At 39.7% G+C, this 16,989-nt stretch overlaps 1 protein-coding gene across 2 annotated transcripts in view; it reads right to left on the bottom strand.

Annotated features, from left to right (window-relative positions):
- The window catches only part of LOC129763410 (E3 ubiquitin-protein ligase RNF181), a 68,596-nt gene continuing 51,607 nt past the window's right edge, over window positions 1–16,989 (bottom strand). Inside the window, exons 1-3 of one of the 2 annotated variants that reach the window (XM_055762447.1) lie at window positions 14,010–14,731; window positions 359–675; window positions 1–288 (exon numbers count right to left, since the gene is read on the bottom strand). In XM_055762447.1, coding sequence (XP_055618422.1) covers window positions 154–288; window positions 359–675; window positions 14,010–14,049 — 492 coding nt within the window. In that variant the 5' untranslated portion in view covers window positions 14,050–14,731 and the 3' untranslated portion in view covers window positions 1–153. Of the gene's footprint in view, window positions 289–358; window positions 676–14,009; window positions 14,732–16,989 lie in introns of those variants that run through there. The other variant, XM_055762448.1, reaches the window with a different exon arrangement.

The raw sequence follows: 16,989 nt of genomic DNA, 5'->3' as shown, positions 1-16,989 counted from the left end.
TTCAAAGAGCGATTTTATTTTATTTAGTAAATCACTTAATTCTGAATCCTTCATTAAGGACCTTCACCACGTTTTAAACCGCGTTCCAAGTTGGGATTATTTTTATTTATATTTTATATGTAAATCAAATATTGAAATCACCCATCGAGCATCTCAACCGTACATGGAATTATGTAACTCTTCAATCTCCTGCTCTCTCCTGGCAGCTCTCTGACGGAACTTCTTCTGCTCCTCGTAGTTCTCGTCGTCCGTTTTCAACTCGTGTCTACACAGTGGGCAACTGTTCGTCTAAATAAGCATGACAAAGGAAAAAATTCTGTAAAATTTGTACAACATGGCACACTCCCCCATTGTTTACCTTCTCCAGCCACGGCATAATGCAGGACTTGTGGAAATCATGCTTACAGGGCAGCACCAGGAAGGCCTCGTTTACATCCTCATTTGGTTTGATGCAAATGGCGCACCGCTCGTCATCTTGGGTGACCACCTTCTCGGGGAGATTTTTCACGACCTCTTTGGAGGCAGGCGGGGGCAAACTGTCCGCGCTGAAGTCATCGGCGAAGAACCCATTCTGCTGGAGGAAGCGAACCATCAGCAGCAGTTGGTGGCTCTCGGTTTGATCCGCCGCAATCGGTTCACACCCAAGCTCCTCGAAGTAATCGGCCATCGCGCGCGCTGTCAAAGAGAAAAAAACCGATCAATTGGTGGTGTTGATTTTGGCACCAAATAGGTTATGAGAGTCGCAAGGACATCAATAAATTCGCTGAGGCGGTGAAGTGGCACAGCAAATGAGGCGTTTATAATGATACCGTTGATGTTGCACCAGTTGTCCAATTAAACCTATATATCTTATGAGAACTTCTTAGCCCCCATAAGATGAGACGAGTTTCGGTGCAATTGCATTCGCCGTGTCCGTGTGTGTGTGGGGGGTAAATCACTTTCAAGCATCATCAAACGCAATCTCCGAAAGGAGTGTCGATGAGAAATTAACGGTCCGTGAAATATCCGGTGAATTTGTGATCGTAGCTATTAATCAGCGTACTTTACAGCTACCGGCGGCAGAAGCTACAAATTTTCTCGTCAACCTCGCCGTGTCCGCAACGGTAAACACGTATTCGCATCGATGTGGTTTGATTGTTTTTGTGTCACCATGCAATTATCCTCGTTGTCACGAGAGGAGTTTGATGCATGCTTAAATCGAAGCACATGTGTCGGGGCGGACACATCCCTGGATCATCCATAATTAGCACGTGGGGCTCTCGGACGTGTGGACGAAAGCGAGAGCTATGATTTTCGCGTTTCATAATTTGGATGTGGCAGATGGGAGAGTAGCAGATGTCCCGACTAGTGCGACTGTCGAAGTATTTGTACAGAAAAAAAAGCTGTCAAACTATTTTCCTTAAAAGCTTGCATTTTGATTCGCAATTTTCGGACGGACGGACAGACGGTTTACGGATAACGCCGAACGTCGGGCAATGTAACATTGAAATTGCCCAACGAATGCAGCAGTGTCATAAATGATTAATTGCCAGCCTCGAGTGGCTGCCTGAGCTAGATTCCTCCGTAGTCAGCCGGATTGATAGAGCACCACGTTGCGGCTGCGAAAGGACGAGATTAGAGCTCGATTTACCAAATCATTGACACCGTAAATAACGTTTTTGGGCGGAAAGGTATGCAAAGATCTGCACAAATCCATGTTATTCCAAAAGCGCTCTTGAATCCGTAGCCCGGTATGACCACACCGTTGCTACATTTTCACAGAACGCGACCAAAGCGCGCGTTCGTCACACGGAAAACGGGCGCGAATTCGGCGGTGCAATCCTGCTGGACCGCGATAATTGACGCGCGGCTCAAAATGATGACACCATCAAATATTACTTTTCCACTAACGTGTGAAACACGTTGCAGTTTTAGCCTCACTGACGTCCACGGGATAGTTCCGTCTCCCGTCCCCACGGCCATCCAGAGGAAAGTCGTAAATTGAGCACACACACCGAAAACCTCAGGAACGATTTGCGGTCGTCCAACCGTACACACGCAATCCTTGGAGCCAGCAGAAAAACTTTTACAACTCTCGCCTAAATTTAGAGAGCCCCCAAAAAGCGGTACTGACCACCGCGACGAAGGAAGTGGAATTCGTGTGGTTGGCCAACTCCCAGCCGGCCTTCGAGAGGGACAGAGAGAGGCCCTCCCCCCTATTGAAACGAATTGAAAATGGGTTTTGGGAAATGAATTAGTTCCAGCCGGTTTGATTGCACCGCTTTTTGGCCCAGTCAGAAGGTACCGTCGTCCGACAGACCAAGAATCCGCATCATTCAGTCCGTCGCGGCAGTCCTGTGCTGCTCGCGTAACGGTGCCCTCGGCTCGTTTGATAAATTTTATCAAACACAGTCGAAATTCAATAGTTCAATTATCTTCCCACCCCAGGTGTCCCCCCAGAGCCTTCTGATTGTGTCCGGCTATTTTTCGGTCAGCCGAATGTGTGTACTAAATTAATTAAACAATGTATTGTCCATTTCACGGCGGGTACATATATTCGGCTAGCCAGCCTGCGCGGGATCAGCAACCGTTGCAGGGACATTTTACACCGAATTATCACATCATAACTCATCCCTGAATGGAAGTATAGTAATCGTTGACACGATGTCAGTTTAGGCGTCTTCTATTGTGGTGGATTGATGACGATGGTGTCGAAAAGGGATCGTTACACTGCGATTGGCTATATCACTGTTCGCTAACACAGTTAGGAAGTTTACTTTGTCAAGTATACGCGTGTTGTTCATGGAATTGATTTGGCGTGGAATTTTTATTAACAGAAACACGATTGAATGCATTCGTTCGCGTGGAGAATCTTTTTGTTTTGTTTGTGTTCATTAAAAAAAAAAAAGAATTGCCAATAGATTGAACCAGTCTTCAATATTTTGATACTTTGATAAGTTCTTTCAGTTTCCTTTAGATGGTAGCATCGATGTAAACGATAATAAATATAGCAAGGTAAAAATAGATCAATCTTTTATCATAAGTACGGATCGGGACGACCGTACGGTGAAACTGTGAAATAAAAGTGGATAAGCGCAGATCAAGACGACCGCAAAAACGGGTTCGGCTCGGGACGACCGTATGGGTACAAACAAATGGAAAGAAATGCGGATCGGGACGACCGACCACATAATATTACTACCATTTTTACGCAGCACGATCGTCTCGATCCACACTCTTTTCATTATCATTTTTTCATACGGTCGTCCCGATCTGCAAATAATTTTACTTCCATTTTCACACAGCACAGTCGTACCGATCCGCACTCTTATCATTATCATTTATTTCATTATTTGTGAATCCACAAATATTCTTACTTCCATTTTTACACAGCACGATCGTCTCGATCTACACTATTATCATTATCATTTTTTTCATAGGGTCGTCCCGATCCGCAAATATTTTTACTTCCATTTTTACACAGCACGATCGTTTCGATCTACACTCTTATCATTAACATTTTCTCATACGGTCTTCCCGATCCGCACTCTTATCATTATCATTTTGACGTAGGATGTCTTTCGGGAACATATTGGGGTACAAATTGAAAATCGAAAATCGAGCACATCGTGAAAATTGTCCAGTCATTTCATGATGGATTGATCAGATTTTTGCGTCAATCGATTTCGGCACTCCATAACAATTTTTTATTTTATGTAGAAGAAAATAATATATGTCATGAAACTAACTATCGAACAAGTAAAAAATCTCATCCCTTGTCTTAACGGAAATACCCACTTCGGATTGGTCGAAATTGACGACACATGCGGCGGGCCCCTAACAAAGACATCAAAACCAAGCTGCCTGGGGGAAATCGACATTGCAAATACATGAAAGTAGGGGGAACTTTTGTTCCTATCTAGATGTGTTCCCTAACAGAGACATCAAAACCACGCTGCCTGGGGGAAATCGGCATTGCTAGAGATTCCCGATTTTTGAAATTAATCGTTCATCCACTGATCGAATACTTTTCAGCAGTTTGTTATTCGATACGATTAATCGCCCTAAATAATCGATTAATCGATTAATCGTCACACTGAGAGAAATAATCAGTTAGACTAATATTTCTCATTTGTTAGAGAAAGCCATCTGGAATCAAAAAAGCGTTAATTCCGCCTGAAAATCAGCTATTATCTTTTACGCTCCCCTAAGGGGCTGTCCACATACCACGTGGACAGAAAAAGCACGATTTTAGACTCCCCCCTCTCCCTCCGTGGACAAGCGTGGACATTGACTAAGCCCCTCCCCTGTTGTCCACGTGGACATTCTTCCATATATTTTAATTGGGAAAAAAGAAATAATTGCATTGTGTCTATATTCAATTTTAAATTAGTATTAGTTTTTTTTTGTTTTTATAATGATAAAAAAAAAGAAAAAAAACAATTAAAGAAGAAAAAGAACTCCTTCGTTTTGGTTTTTTTCGCATTGAAAACTTGTTTTAATAACAAATTCCTAGCGACCATTCTGCATTGAATATCCAGATTTTTCTCGGAGTGCTCGTGAGGCACAATTACACTAGACAATTCTTGACTCAGGCAGCGCATCTTTCTTTCGATGCAACGCAAACTGCTCCACTTCCGGAGCCTGCAACATTGGAATCGTTTTATTCGGATCATAATGCTAAATCCTATTTTGAAAAGAAAAATGGGTGGGTTATATCTATGATATAACCGCAAAGTTTTCGTGGGACTACCTTAGCTTTGCAATTATTTGTTTGTATTGCCATGTGAGATCAATTCATGCATTTGGATAGATTACAAGTAAATTTAATGACAGTCTTTTTACGTTTGGTATGATGACATCTTGGTTTTGAAGTCTGTATTAGACAAACACATTTCAGTCGGAAGAAAAATGCCCCCGATTTGCATGTATTTGCAATTCCGACTTCTCCAGACACCTTCGTTTAGAAATCTGTAATAGGTAAACACATCTCAGCCGGAATAAAAATGCCCCCGAATCGCATGTATTTGCGATGGTATTTCCCCACGCTCCTTGGATTTAAAGTCTGTGTTAGAGAAACACATTTCAGTCGGAAGAAAAATATACCCGACCTGCATGAATTTGCAATGCCAATTTCTCCAGACACCTTGGTTCTGAAGTTTGTGTTGGGGAAACACATTTCAGCCGGAACAAAAATGCCCCCGACTTGCATGTATTTGCAATACCAACTTCCCCACGCTCCATGGATTCGAAGTCTGTGTTAGGGAAACACATTTCAGTCGGAATAAAAATGACTCCGACTTGCATGTATTTGCAATACCAATTTCCGCACGCTCCATGGATTTGAAGTCTGTGTTAGGAAAAAACATTTCAGTAGGAACAAAAATACCCCCGACTTTCATGTATTTGCAAAGTGAATTCCCCCAGGCACATTGATTTTGAAGTCCGTGTTCGGGAAACCATAAATCGGGCCAATCAAAACTAGGCAGTTTGAGCGTTTAGATAACGCTTAACATTTCACAGTTTTTCAATTGTTTATCTAATGAAAAATAACATTTTATTAATTGCGATAGAAGCGTATAAATATTCCGTATCAATTGATGCAAACATCTTTCCGATCCAGTAAGAAATGTTCGAGTTATTAGCATTCGGAATCTTTCATTTTTTTCCTGCATGTTCTGTGTTTAGGTTTTCGTTTTACCCCCATATACGCCAGTTAGACGTAGTCCCACGTCAAAAAAAAGACGGGTGGGTAATGTCGGGGACATAACCGGAGTGACGTAGGACTATACAAAGGAGACAGCTTTTGTTAAATATATATTTTAAATATATTGTTTTATTTTCGTCTCCTACGTGAATACCTACCTATCTACCTGAAAAATGGATTAGTTTACTGTTTACTCTTTATGAAAATGTTGGGGGTTCTGAAAAGAACCTTTGGTGTTGTGTTTTTGTTATCACTCGATATTCCCATCTTGTTCGGTTAAACCTTCCTGTTTAGCTATTGCGTTTGCCACTCGCCACAGCTTTCACAGTTGGAAAATTTCTTCCCATTCAGCTTGTGACATGTTGTTCAGTAAATTACATTTAATGCGACGTGCCGGAGAAACACTTTGCCACTCACTGAAACTAATTGTTGCCTTGATAAGCGCCGAACCGAAGCTGCTCTGTTCTTGATGCGGGTTTTCTGATTGTCGTGAGCAGCTTTGAAAGCCATCTCGAGCACTCCGACGGCCGAAACTCTATAATCGCTGTTAGGTATACTGATGCTCCGGCACCAATCCGTTCGGCCTAGTTACCCTTGCGGAGCAATCAGTGAATGCGACCAACAGGGAACTGGAGACTTGCACGGTTCGAGTGAGACTTTGCCTTTCCCTTAACTTGTCCTCCTTTGTTACGTCCACGATGCCGATGCCGTACAACCACACGGGTTTACGGTTTGAAAGAAAATAAGATATTTTTTTAGGGTCCGCGTGTTTTATACTCTAGCGGTACACACTCACAGGATAGAGACAAATCGGCAGACTCAGCCAGAGGGGCGAGTCCAACGAGACGAACGAATGAGCGTTAAAAGGGAGCGATGGCAAAAAAATACATTCATTACGATTTGTTCGCTCGTTGGATTCACATGCAGGCTAAAAAGGGTCCTTTTCAGGATCACAAAATTATCTTCAATCTAAAGAGTTTATTGTTTTGTTATCACTCGATATCCCCATTTTGTTCGGCTAAACCTTGCTGTTTAGCGATTTGTTGCCACTCGCCACAGCTTTCACAGTTGGAAAATTTCTTCCTATCCAGCTTTGTGACATGTTGTACAGTAAATTACATTCAATGCGACGTGCCGAAGCGCCACTCAGTGTCGCATTGGAGGCGATTTTAACCTGTAATTGAACATTTGCGATGACAGTGGTACAGTGTCGACTTTCATTGTGGGGTCATAATTTGGATCTCTATGTTTACAAAAATGTCCAACTAAATAAGTCGCATTACATGTGCGTTCAATTAGCTAAATGTCGAACTAATTGTAAATTACTGTACTTTCAATCTGGAAACAATTTAAGAATTGATGAAAATTGTATAATCAGGAAAGTCCCCAACTATCAATAAGCTCAGAACAACTGCCAAATTCACATACTCATCATATCCTGGCAAACAAATTATGAAAAAATCAATTTGTGTTTTATTATTATTTTGGATAATGTTTTAGAAAGCATTGAACTGTATTTCCTAAACTCTTTCTTGGAAGGTTTAATGGCTCTGAAAAGCGCCTTGCTTTATGGAATGGTTCCAATTTAGAAAACTTAGTACTCGTGGTTTTGAAAAAAGCCATTTCGAACGCCCTCGATGCCGCCTTGTTCTGGATTTGCCACCAAAGCAGTTTGTATAAAGATCAAACTTTTTTCTTCTGCTACCAGCTGCCGTTTTGCGATTGCGTTTGCCACTCGCCACTCGTTGCAACTGCCTGTTGTTGTCATGATGTCCACCGAACCGAATGTGTTCTGTTCCGAATGCGGGTTTTCTTATCGTCGCGAGCAGCTTTGCCAGCTAACTCGATCACTTCGGCGGCCGAAACTATATAACGCCGGCTAGGTGGACTGGTGCACTAGTACTAACGCGCTCGTCCTAGCTACCCTTGCGGGGAACTCCAGATCAACACGGTTCGAGCGGGATTTTGCCTTTCCCTTTACTTTTCCTCCTTTACCATGTCCAGACATGGCTGCTTGGGTTGGTTTGTTGATATGTTGTGATGCGAACCGATGTGGTGTACGGTTTGAATGAGAATGATCGTTACGGCAGCGGAGCGGGGATTTTTAAGCTGACTGGCTGGCTCGAGAATTACGCATGTGTGAGACTGCGACCAATGTTTCGTTCATTTTTTTCTTTTTCCTTTCCAATCGTGCTTCATTCTATTTCGCTGCTGCTCTGGTTGCCCGTTTTGGTCGGTACGATTTGAGGAGCACAAAATGGACCAATCAAAAATGGGCACATAGTGCATTTTGACAATGCTTGATATTTCACAATTATTCAATTATTTATCTCATGAAAAATGAAATGTTATTCGTTATGATAGATGCGTAGATATATTTCCTATCAATTGATGCAAAAACCTTTGCGATCTATCGAGAAATGCTAGAGTTATAAGCGTTCCAAATCTTGCATTTTTTCCTACTTGTTCAGTGCCTAGATTTCCATTTCACCCCCTATATTTTCCGGTTAGACGTAGTCCCACGTCAAAAAAATGCGAATAGGCTTTATTAGTAGTTGCGGTTGTTTTCTATGTTTTAAAGACGAATGAACTCTCAGAGTTTAAAGTCTCTTTAATTCAATACCGTTACCGTTCTATGTTTTGATTGATTGCACCTCTACCTAGCAATATATAGTTTGAAAATCTGTGAAATCGTTGGCTGCAGGAAAAGCTCGGTAATGGCAACTGTATGAAATGGTGGGTTAAAGTTACTAAAACAAAAAATCATTCTTTTCCATCTCATCTCTAATGCGTATGGAAATCTATTCAATCATTCATGTAATAATTCCACTATGATAACTGATATTATGCCCAAAATATTGCTTCTTCAAAATCGCTTTTAGAGAACATTCGAGAAAACCAACGACCAATGCATATCTGCTTTTCTAATGGTTAAAACGGTACGGCAGTAGAACTGCACAATCTAGCAAAAACTTTTTTTGTAATCGTAAAATCACAGCTGAATCAATAAACTATAATCAAGTGACGCATGAAATAAAGTCTAGAGAAACTTATTTGGCAATAGAATCAATCGCCTGCAGAAAATCTCCGAGAAACAAGTGTCTATCGAACATAGTTTTTCTGAAGACTTCTGAAATGATTTAGCACAATTGAATGTTGTATTGAATGAAGCTAATCAAGATACTATTAAGAAAAATGTGCCGAAAACATTCCAATGGAGAAACAACCAATGGATTTCGGCATACTTCTTTACTGAACTTTGACAGCGAGATACAAGTTCGGATAATGAAGCGAAAATTAGAACAAATAAAACAATATTTTGGATGCCTAAAATGCTCCAATTGGAAAGAAAAATATTTTCGATGCGGTTAATTCCATAAAACGTGGAGTTGTCAAGTTCAATTTCAAATATAGGAAGACTTATCGCTTGTGATTTCCACTATGCCATTGATCTAATTGATAGCAGTTTCCTCTTGGCTGTGGTGCACAATATGTAATCTAATCCCGGATTCAAAGCCTCTTAAAAAAAACACGAATGTTGTAATAACATGTACTAATTAACGGAAAATTCACTTGTAACATCCCAATCTTTCGTTCGGTAGGACAAAGTGATCCGCAAAAAACCGCTCTCCGGTGCTGAGGACGCCTAACTCAGCCGTATTAAAGATATCGTCTCAGAATTCGGGAACGAGGGTACTTAGAAAAGGTGGACTGAATCTGGTTCTTCTATTACACAAGTGCAGGTATAGAGATTTGGATAGCACTCGTTTCCCTAAACCCTTCCCAAATTATTTAGATAATCCTTCAAATATTCCGGTCATTTCGTCATGTTATCAACACCTCACATGTACTCTGCAGATAAAAATGTATCAGCAGTTCGCCATGTCAAATTTACTCTCCGTAGACTTGAACCTAGAACACAAAGTTCAGTTTATGCTCAAATGACGTAGCTTAGAAGTTGAAAACAATGATCCTCTACTTTCAATGGAAACTTGATCGCTCACCGTTTATGTGAGTTTCATTCAGAATACATATTTGAGCGGAGAAGTTCGCTGATATGGAAAAATATTCGTAATAACCATTTTATGTATAAATATGGAGTACTCAAAATGGGCGAAATTTTAAACATTCTCAAAACTGCAGAACAGATTTCATTTATTTTTGAAAACAGATCTGAATGTGCTTTTAAAGAACTTTTGTTTAACGTATCCACGTGGACATTATCTGAACTCACCGTGGACAAACGTGGACATTTTCTTACCCCCTACCCCCCCTAAAGTTGTCCACGTGGTATGTAACTCGTAAACGAAGCTCAATTCGCATCGACGGTATTGAGCTTCGTTTAGGAGCTGAGGGAAGCGTCAAAGATAATGATTTATTTTCGGGATAAAACTGCAGCGGCCGTACGGGTTTTTGCTCTGGTTTTGGATCGATTAATCGACGTAAATTATTCGTTCGCTTTGATTATATGTTGTGCAGATTTTTTTTTCTTTAGGAAGTATTCGATTAATCGATTAATCGAACGATTATCGGGGATCACTAAATAGGCATTGCAAATATATGCAAGTCGGGGGCATTTTTGTATTGCAAGTAAGGTACGTGATACGATTAATTCTAGCAAATAAAATTTAAATTTGGAACTTTAATGTTGGTTGCTTCGTGAAATTTCATATCAATGACCGATCGTGTGTTATGAAAAAATTCTCACAAGTGTAAGTGTAATTGTATGTGGTAGCAGTTGTGTTAAAAATGACTTGATATATGAAACGATTTATTTCAATTTTCGTAAATAGAAACCAAGGTTTTTTCTCGCTCGAGAATGGGTCGTTTGGTTTAAGTTGTCTGTTTTGTTGTGTTCATTTTCACCCAAAGAAAATTTATACGGCGAGAAAAATGGGAATAGTGAAGAAACAGTGATTTCCCATATGCTCAACATATAGTATTAGGTGTTGTTAGTCCAATTGAAATTCGCATTGGGTTGAATAAACACTCAGAAAATAAAAATTATAAAAGAAAATTACCTTTTCCATTTCAAATATGTTTTCTCTATATTAAAGTCATATTTTTTTTCTGATGAGAAAAATTGATAATTGTGTTCGGTATTGGTAATTATCTTATATTACATTGGTGAGTATTTTTTTCTTTATTCCATCCACACATATCACAGGAGGCGTCTCGTCTAGGATCACAGAGGGCGGTTTTCATCATATTTCGTTCCACTTCGGTGTCTGTTATCTGATACGCACCATACAACGACTGTTTACCATCCTTCTGTCATCATCACTCGGTGAACACTGGTGGAGTGAACAAACAATACCCAGCAACCAAACAAAACGGCCCTTTTCAGGGACACCAAATCATTATCAAAGAGTTTAACGATGTAATTCTTCAAACATATCCAAAATCAACAGATAGCCTAACGGAACCCTACGTCAACTATGCGGTCGTGTCTCGGACACAACCCATCTGTAACTTTTTTTCATACGGTCGTCCCGATCCGCAAATATTTTCACTTCCATTTTTACACGGCACGATCGTTTCGATCTACACTCTTATCATTATCATTTTTTCATACGGTCGTCTCGATCCGCAAATAATTTTACTTCCATTTTTACACAACACGGTCTTCCCGATCCGCATTCTTATCATTATAATTTTTTTCATACGATCGTCTCGATTCGCAAATATTTTGACGTGGGACTACGTCTAACCGGAGTATATGGAGGGTAAAATGAAAACCTAAACACAGAACATGCAAGAAAAAATTAAAGATTCCAAATGCTTATAACTCGAATATTTCTTACTGGATCGGAAAGATATTTGTATCAATTGATAGGGAATATTTCTACGCTCCTATCGCAATTAATAAAATGTTATTTTTTATTAGCTAAACAATTGAATAACTGTGAAATGTGAGGCGTTATCTAAACGCCTTAACTGCCTCGTTTTGATTGGCCCGATTTACGGTTTCCCTAACACAGCCATCAAAACCAAGCAGCCTTGGGTAAATCGGCACTGCAAATGCAAGAAAGTATGAGGACTTTTGTTCTCGTCGAAATATGTTCCCTAACACAGGCTTCAAAACCAAACAGCGTTGGAGAAATCGGCATTACAAATACATGAAGGTCGGGGGTATTTTTGTTCAGACTGAAATATGTTTCCCTAACTTCTTCTTTCTTCTTCTTCTTCAATGGCACTAACGTTTCTAGAGGAACTTCGCCGTCTCAACGTAGTATTACTTGCGTCATTTTTATTAGAACTTAGCCGAGATTTCTATGCCAAATAACACGCCTTGAATGCATTCTGAGTGGCAAGCTCTAGAATACGCGTGATCACAGTGCAAGTCGGAGGAAATTTCTTTGACGAAAAATTCCCCCGACCAGAACGGGAGTCGAACCCGAACACCCGGCATGTTAGTTATGACGCTAACCACTCGGCCACGGGAGCACTAATGTTTCCGTAACACAGACTTTAAATCCAAAGGGCGTGGGGAAATTGGCATTGACAATTCATACAAGTCGCGGGCATTTTTGTTCCGACTGAAATGTATTTCCCTAACGCAGACTTCAAATCCATGGAGCGTGGGGAAAGTGGCATTGCAAATACATGCAAGTCGGGCCGACTTGTTCCGACTGAAATGTGTTTACCTAACACATACTTCAAAACCATCATACCAAACGCAAAAGAATTGCCAAAAAATTTACTTGTAACGAAGAACATAATCTCACAATGCATGAATTGATCTTACATGGCATTAAAAAACCTTTTTGCTCACAAAGCAAATATATTGAATTCGGAAATTGTTTCATTCAATCAAAAAATTAATCAATAGAAACAAATGATTGCCAAGCTAAGGTAGTCCCACGTCAACCTTGCGGTTATATTATAGATATAACCCACCAATTTTTTACTTCCATTTTTACACAGCACGATTGTCTCGATCTACACTCTTATCATTATCATTTTTTCATACGGTCGTCCCGATCCGCAAATAATTTTACTTCTATTTTTAGACAGCACGATCGTCTCGATCTACACTCTTATCATTATCATTTTTTCATACGATCGTCCCGATGCGCAAATATTTTCACTTCCATTTTTACACCGCACGGGGCGACCGCGCAGAACAAATACGGGTTCGGAACGACCGTATGGAGAACAGTACTTGACTCGATATTTTGTTAGTGGAACGTCAGCAATTAGCTCATACATCCCATAGGAGGTGTTTTCTGTGGAGGAAATAACACTGGAACGAAATTCTCATGCATTTGTTTTTACGTCTTTTTTTATTTATTATTATTTTTTGTTTGAAAGGAGAGAAGACGTGTGGCCTGCCCTGTTCTGGCAACACGGGCATCGTCAGTATAGCCATCGAGTGGGCTGGGACATTGTTCGCCATCTTATCAACAGACAATCACCGTTCGGCTTCGGGCAGTCTCGGATTATCCAACGGACGCTCAGGGACACACTTCTTGTAATGACTTTTATTCATTGATCGAGGTAAATATATATTGTGCTCTATATTTTCGAAATGTGTTGCATATTAAAATATTCTATGTGGTATACCTATCTCTACGGATATGCGACAATAACAAAATTTTGAGTAAACGTGCAAACATAACATCAATAATAAATATATAGGAATGTACCTCTAGAAGTATGTCTAGAAGAGAAAATAAAATTTGGCAAAACATAATCAGTGTTTGTGTGAACTGTTCTGACTCGGATGAGGATTGAAATGAAGTGATTCAAAACGAGGATGAAATCGAGATTTTGGAATCTAATGAAAGTATGCAAGCAGGAGGCGTTGAAAATAAAATTATCAGAAATAAGCTCTTCACAGAAAAAGGATGCGTATCCTATCGGATGCAAAATCTGAAAAAGATAATGATGCATTCTGTGATACAGAAATAGTGGTTGATGGAACAACTAGAATGAGATTGGAAGTGTGCGAATCTAGTGGGCGATATGCTCCCTTCAAAATATTCAAACACATCGCTAGCCCTACTAGCTACACAAAATGAGATGTGATGGGAGGTAACGCAAGCAATGCTTTTCATTTGATTATAACCAAAAACGAGACAGAACATAAAAAGTTGTACTGAAGCAGACGCATATCGGGTTTCGAAAAGAGATTGAAAGATTTCAACCACAAAGTTACTTACTTTTATTGGGATTTTGTACGCTAGGGGTGCGTTCTAATTCGATGCCCAAAGATTAATTCATGCAAATTCTACATATATAAAAGTAATTCAAACCGAAAGGTGATGCTACTAAGTACTAAAGCATACATTTATAACAACAAAATACAATAAAAACATACCCCATATATAATAGTATACAACAGATTTAAAGATAGGCATATCCACAAGGTTATCATTGTGAACGGATTTTTGGCCAAAAACTCAAAAAATGAGTCGCCGGATAGCCACAACATTCTCTTGATATGGTTTGGACTCATTTAATTCTCTTTCTAAAACATGAAATATCCACTCGAGGCACACGTTTTTAACCTTCCTATACTCGCGCATAGGTCTGACAGACCGAGAGTTATTTTTTTATCCCTTTTATTTATTTTGGGCGCATTAGCATTTTAGCTGAAACAGAGCCGAATTTTAATCGTGTACATGTCACATGTTTATCATATCTATAATTAGCACATTACACATTTTTCGGCGTTTAGAGTATTCCCTTCTATAACCATTGCATATGGTACACATTTACGCAGTAGCCATTTAGGCGAGTTTTCCTTCTGTTCTTCCATTATCCAGTTAGACCGGACAGCGGAGACAGTTGATTGATCATTGTTGAGTTATTTATAGAACAGCAGCCCGATGTGTCTTGCAGAGCAGAGCAGTTGTATGGATCTTATTTCGACCGTGGATCGATCTCCATCGCTGATGATTGTTGCGTGGACGTAGTTATTCTGTAACAACACAAAGATGGTCAATGAGGGCCCTGAGTTTTGAACTCACGATCGATCGCTTACCAAGCGAACGCGCAACCAATGTGGCTACGGAGACCCCCTTAGACCGAGAGTTATTGAGGTGGCTAAATTAAATGACTGAATGAAGTTAAAGAAAAAATAGGAAGTGGGTTATATCTGTGTTATAATCGCAAGGGTGACGTAGGACTATCGTTAATTTAGTTATCATTTGTTTTTAGTTGCATCTGAATCAATTCTGAAAGAATGGATAAATGAATAATTGGGGGACTTCGAAAACGAGAACGTTATGTTGAAGGCACAATATTCAGCAAAAGAAGCAATCACACGAAAGTTGTATGATACATAATACATTGCTTGTATTGTGATATGATTTTTATTCCATTTCCAATAGACAAAATTGCATCAAATCAGTCTACATTATTTTTGCGTTCGCTCATCCTTTCTCACAACACCCATTTCTCGTTTGAGAAACTGTTGAATAAACATCGTTTGCCAGTGTTCATTGCACCTCTAATAAATTACCGAAAGACGTGATCTTACGTTGATCGCACTTGATTGAAAAATCACAAAATCAAATGTATTTGGTCGCAGTATTATATGGATAGAAAACATAATAAATTATTTCGCCTGAATGTAATTTTCAATTCCAAGGGAACTGGCAGATTGTTTTTCAGCAACGATAACATCTTTCCAGATTCTCCTCGATACTCGAAGCTCACCAGTGGTTAATGCTAACTCGATAACCACTTGTTAATTGTACTTGATTGAAAAATCACAAAACCAAATATATTTGGTCGCAGTGTTATATGGATAGAAAACATAAAAATAAACTCATTCGCTTGAATGTTTTTTTCAATTCCCAGGGGAACTGGCAGATTATTTTCCAGCAACGAGAACATCTTTCCGGAATTATGTCGACGCTGGATGGCAACCAAACGAAAATAGTTCCGCGCGTGTATGTGTGTTTGGCGGCTGCTCCGATGTATCAAGCGGAACCGTTTGGGGCATCACTCTCCTCCTGATGGATTCCCTTCTAGCCTAAGGTGCACAAACAGGGTCTTGGTGACACCGTTCATCAACGCTTTCATGATAAACGAAGTTAAATTCACCATAACAGCGACAACATTCTTCAATCGCTGTTCAATTATAACTGAGTTGATTTCCGAGCGGTGCTCGCTTACATACCGATTGGTGATTTCGATAGCCTGTTTTGAAAGCAATTTTAAGACTATTGAAACAAGTTTTTGGATGAAAAAGTAATAAGTATATGACGTGTAGACATTTTATCTTTCGAATGATGTGTTTATCATACCATTTCGTTCGATTGTTTAGGAGCTATTAACGCTTAAAATCTCGGTCTCCGGCGTAACGCTTTCGTTTTCGAAACATTGATTTCACACCCCGGTATAGAAATGAAAGACGTAGTCCTACGTCAAAAATATCTTCTGAAGTTTTTTCCATTTAACTATATCATTTTCTTTAAATAAATACCAATAACGCTTAAAAGTACACAATAGCGATACCACAGAGACAGATGCAGTATACGAGTTACGATTTTCCGCGCGAGTATAGGAGAGTTAATCGATGTGCAACATAAAAGACAATACAAAACGATTAGGGGAGGACGGGGTATGACGGCCACCCTAAGCATGAGACACAATGTATACAACACTGAAGCATTCCATTGTGTCAGCATCGATCTTTAGGATGTTTTCCACAATCACGTTGATTATCAGAAGGTTTACTTTTATTTCATAATGTTATATGATAAATCAAATCAAAAAAGGTATAAAAATTGTGATATTAAAATCATGCGGGGTAAGATTGGCCACCACTAGCGGTATGAAGGCCACATGATTCAAGCCGCATAGAGGATTGTTGTTTCCGGCAAAATTGTACTACAGATCAAAGCCATTGTACTATGGATCAAGTGTGATAAGAGGTGTTATTGTCCGCGAATGAAGTATAACGTGCCTCATGTCATAAATCTTAATGTCAAGATCACCAAGAGCGTCTACAACTTCACAATCAAATCAACAGTCGCGAATATTATACTTGTTGCGGCCATATCATTGTTCAATATAATGAACTAAGTCATGCGATGTTGTACTCTTTTCAAGGATAATTTTCCATACATAAAAACTTGAACAGACAATAAAAGAAAACATTTTTGTTTGAGGCTGCCGTACAAATATAATTCAACTTTCTGCATTACTCGGGAATTAATCAAGCAAATGAAACCAAAGTTAGCATGCAGAGGTTTTAGGGTGCAGTAAATGTTTCTATGGTGGTTAGATACTCCTCCCTCCTCTCTTAGAGGAGGGGGGGGGGGCGGTGTGGTGTGCTGCGGTACAAA

This window comes from Toxorhynchites rutilus, chromosome 1 (assembly GCF_029784135.1).
Source record: "Toxorhynchites rutilus septentrionalis strain SRP chromosome 1, ASM2978413v1, whole genome shotgun sequence".
Taxonomy (NCBI): domain Eukaryota; kingdom Metazoa; phylum Arthropoda; class Insecta; order Diptera; family Culicidae; genus Toxorhynchites; species Toxorhynchites rutilus.
This window is presented reverse-complemented; position numbering and strand designations above follow the sequence as displayed.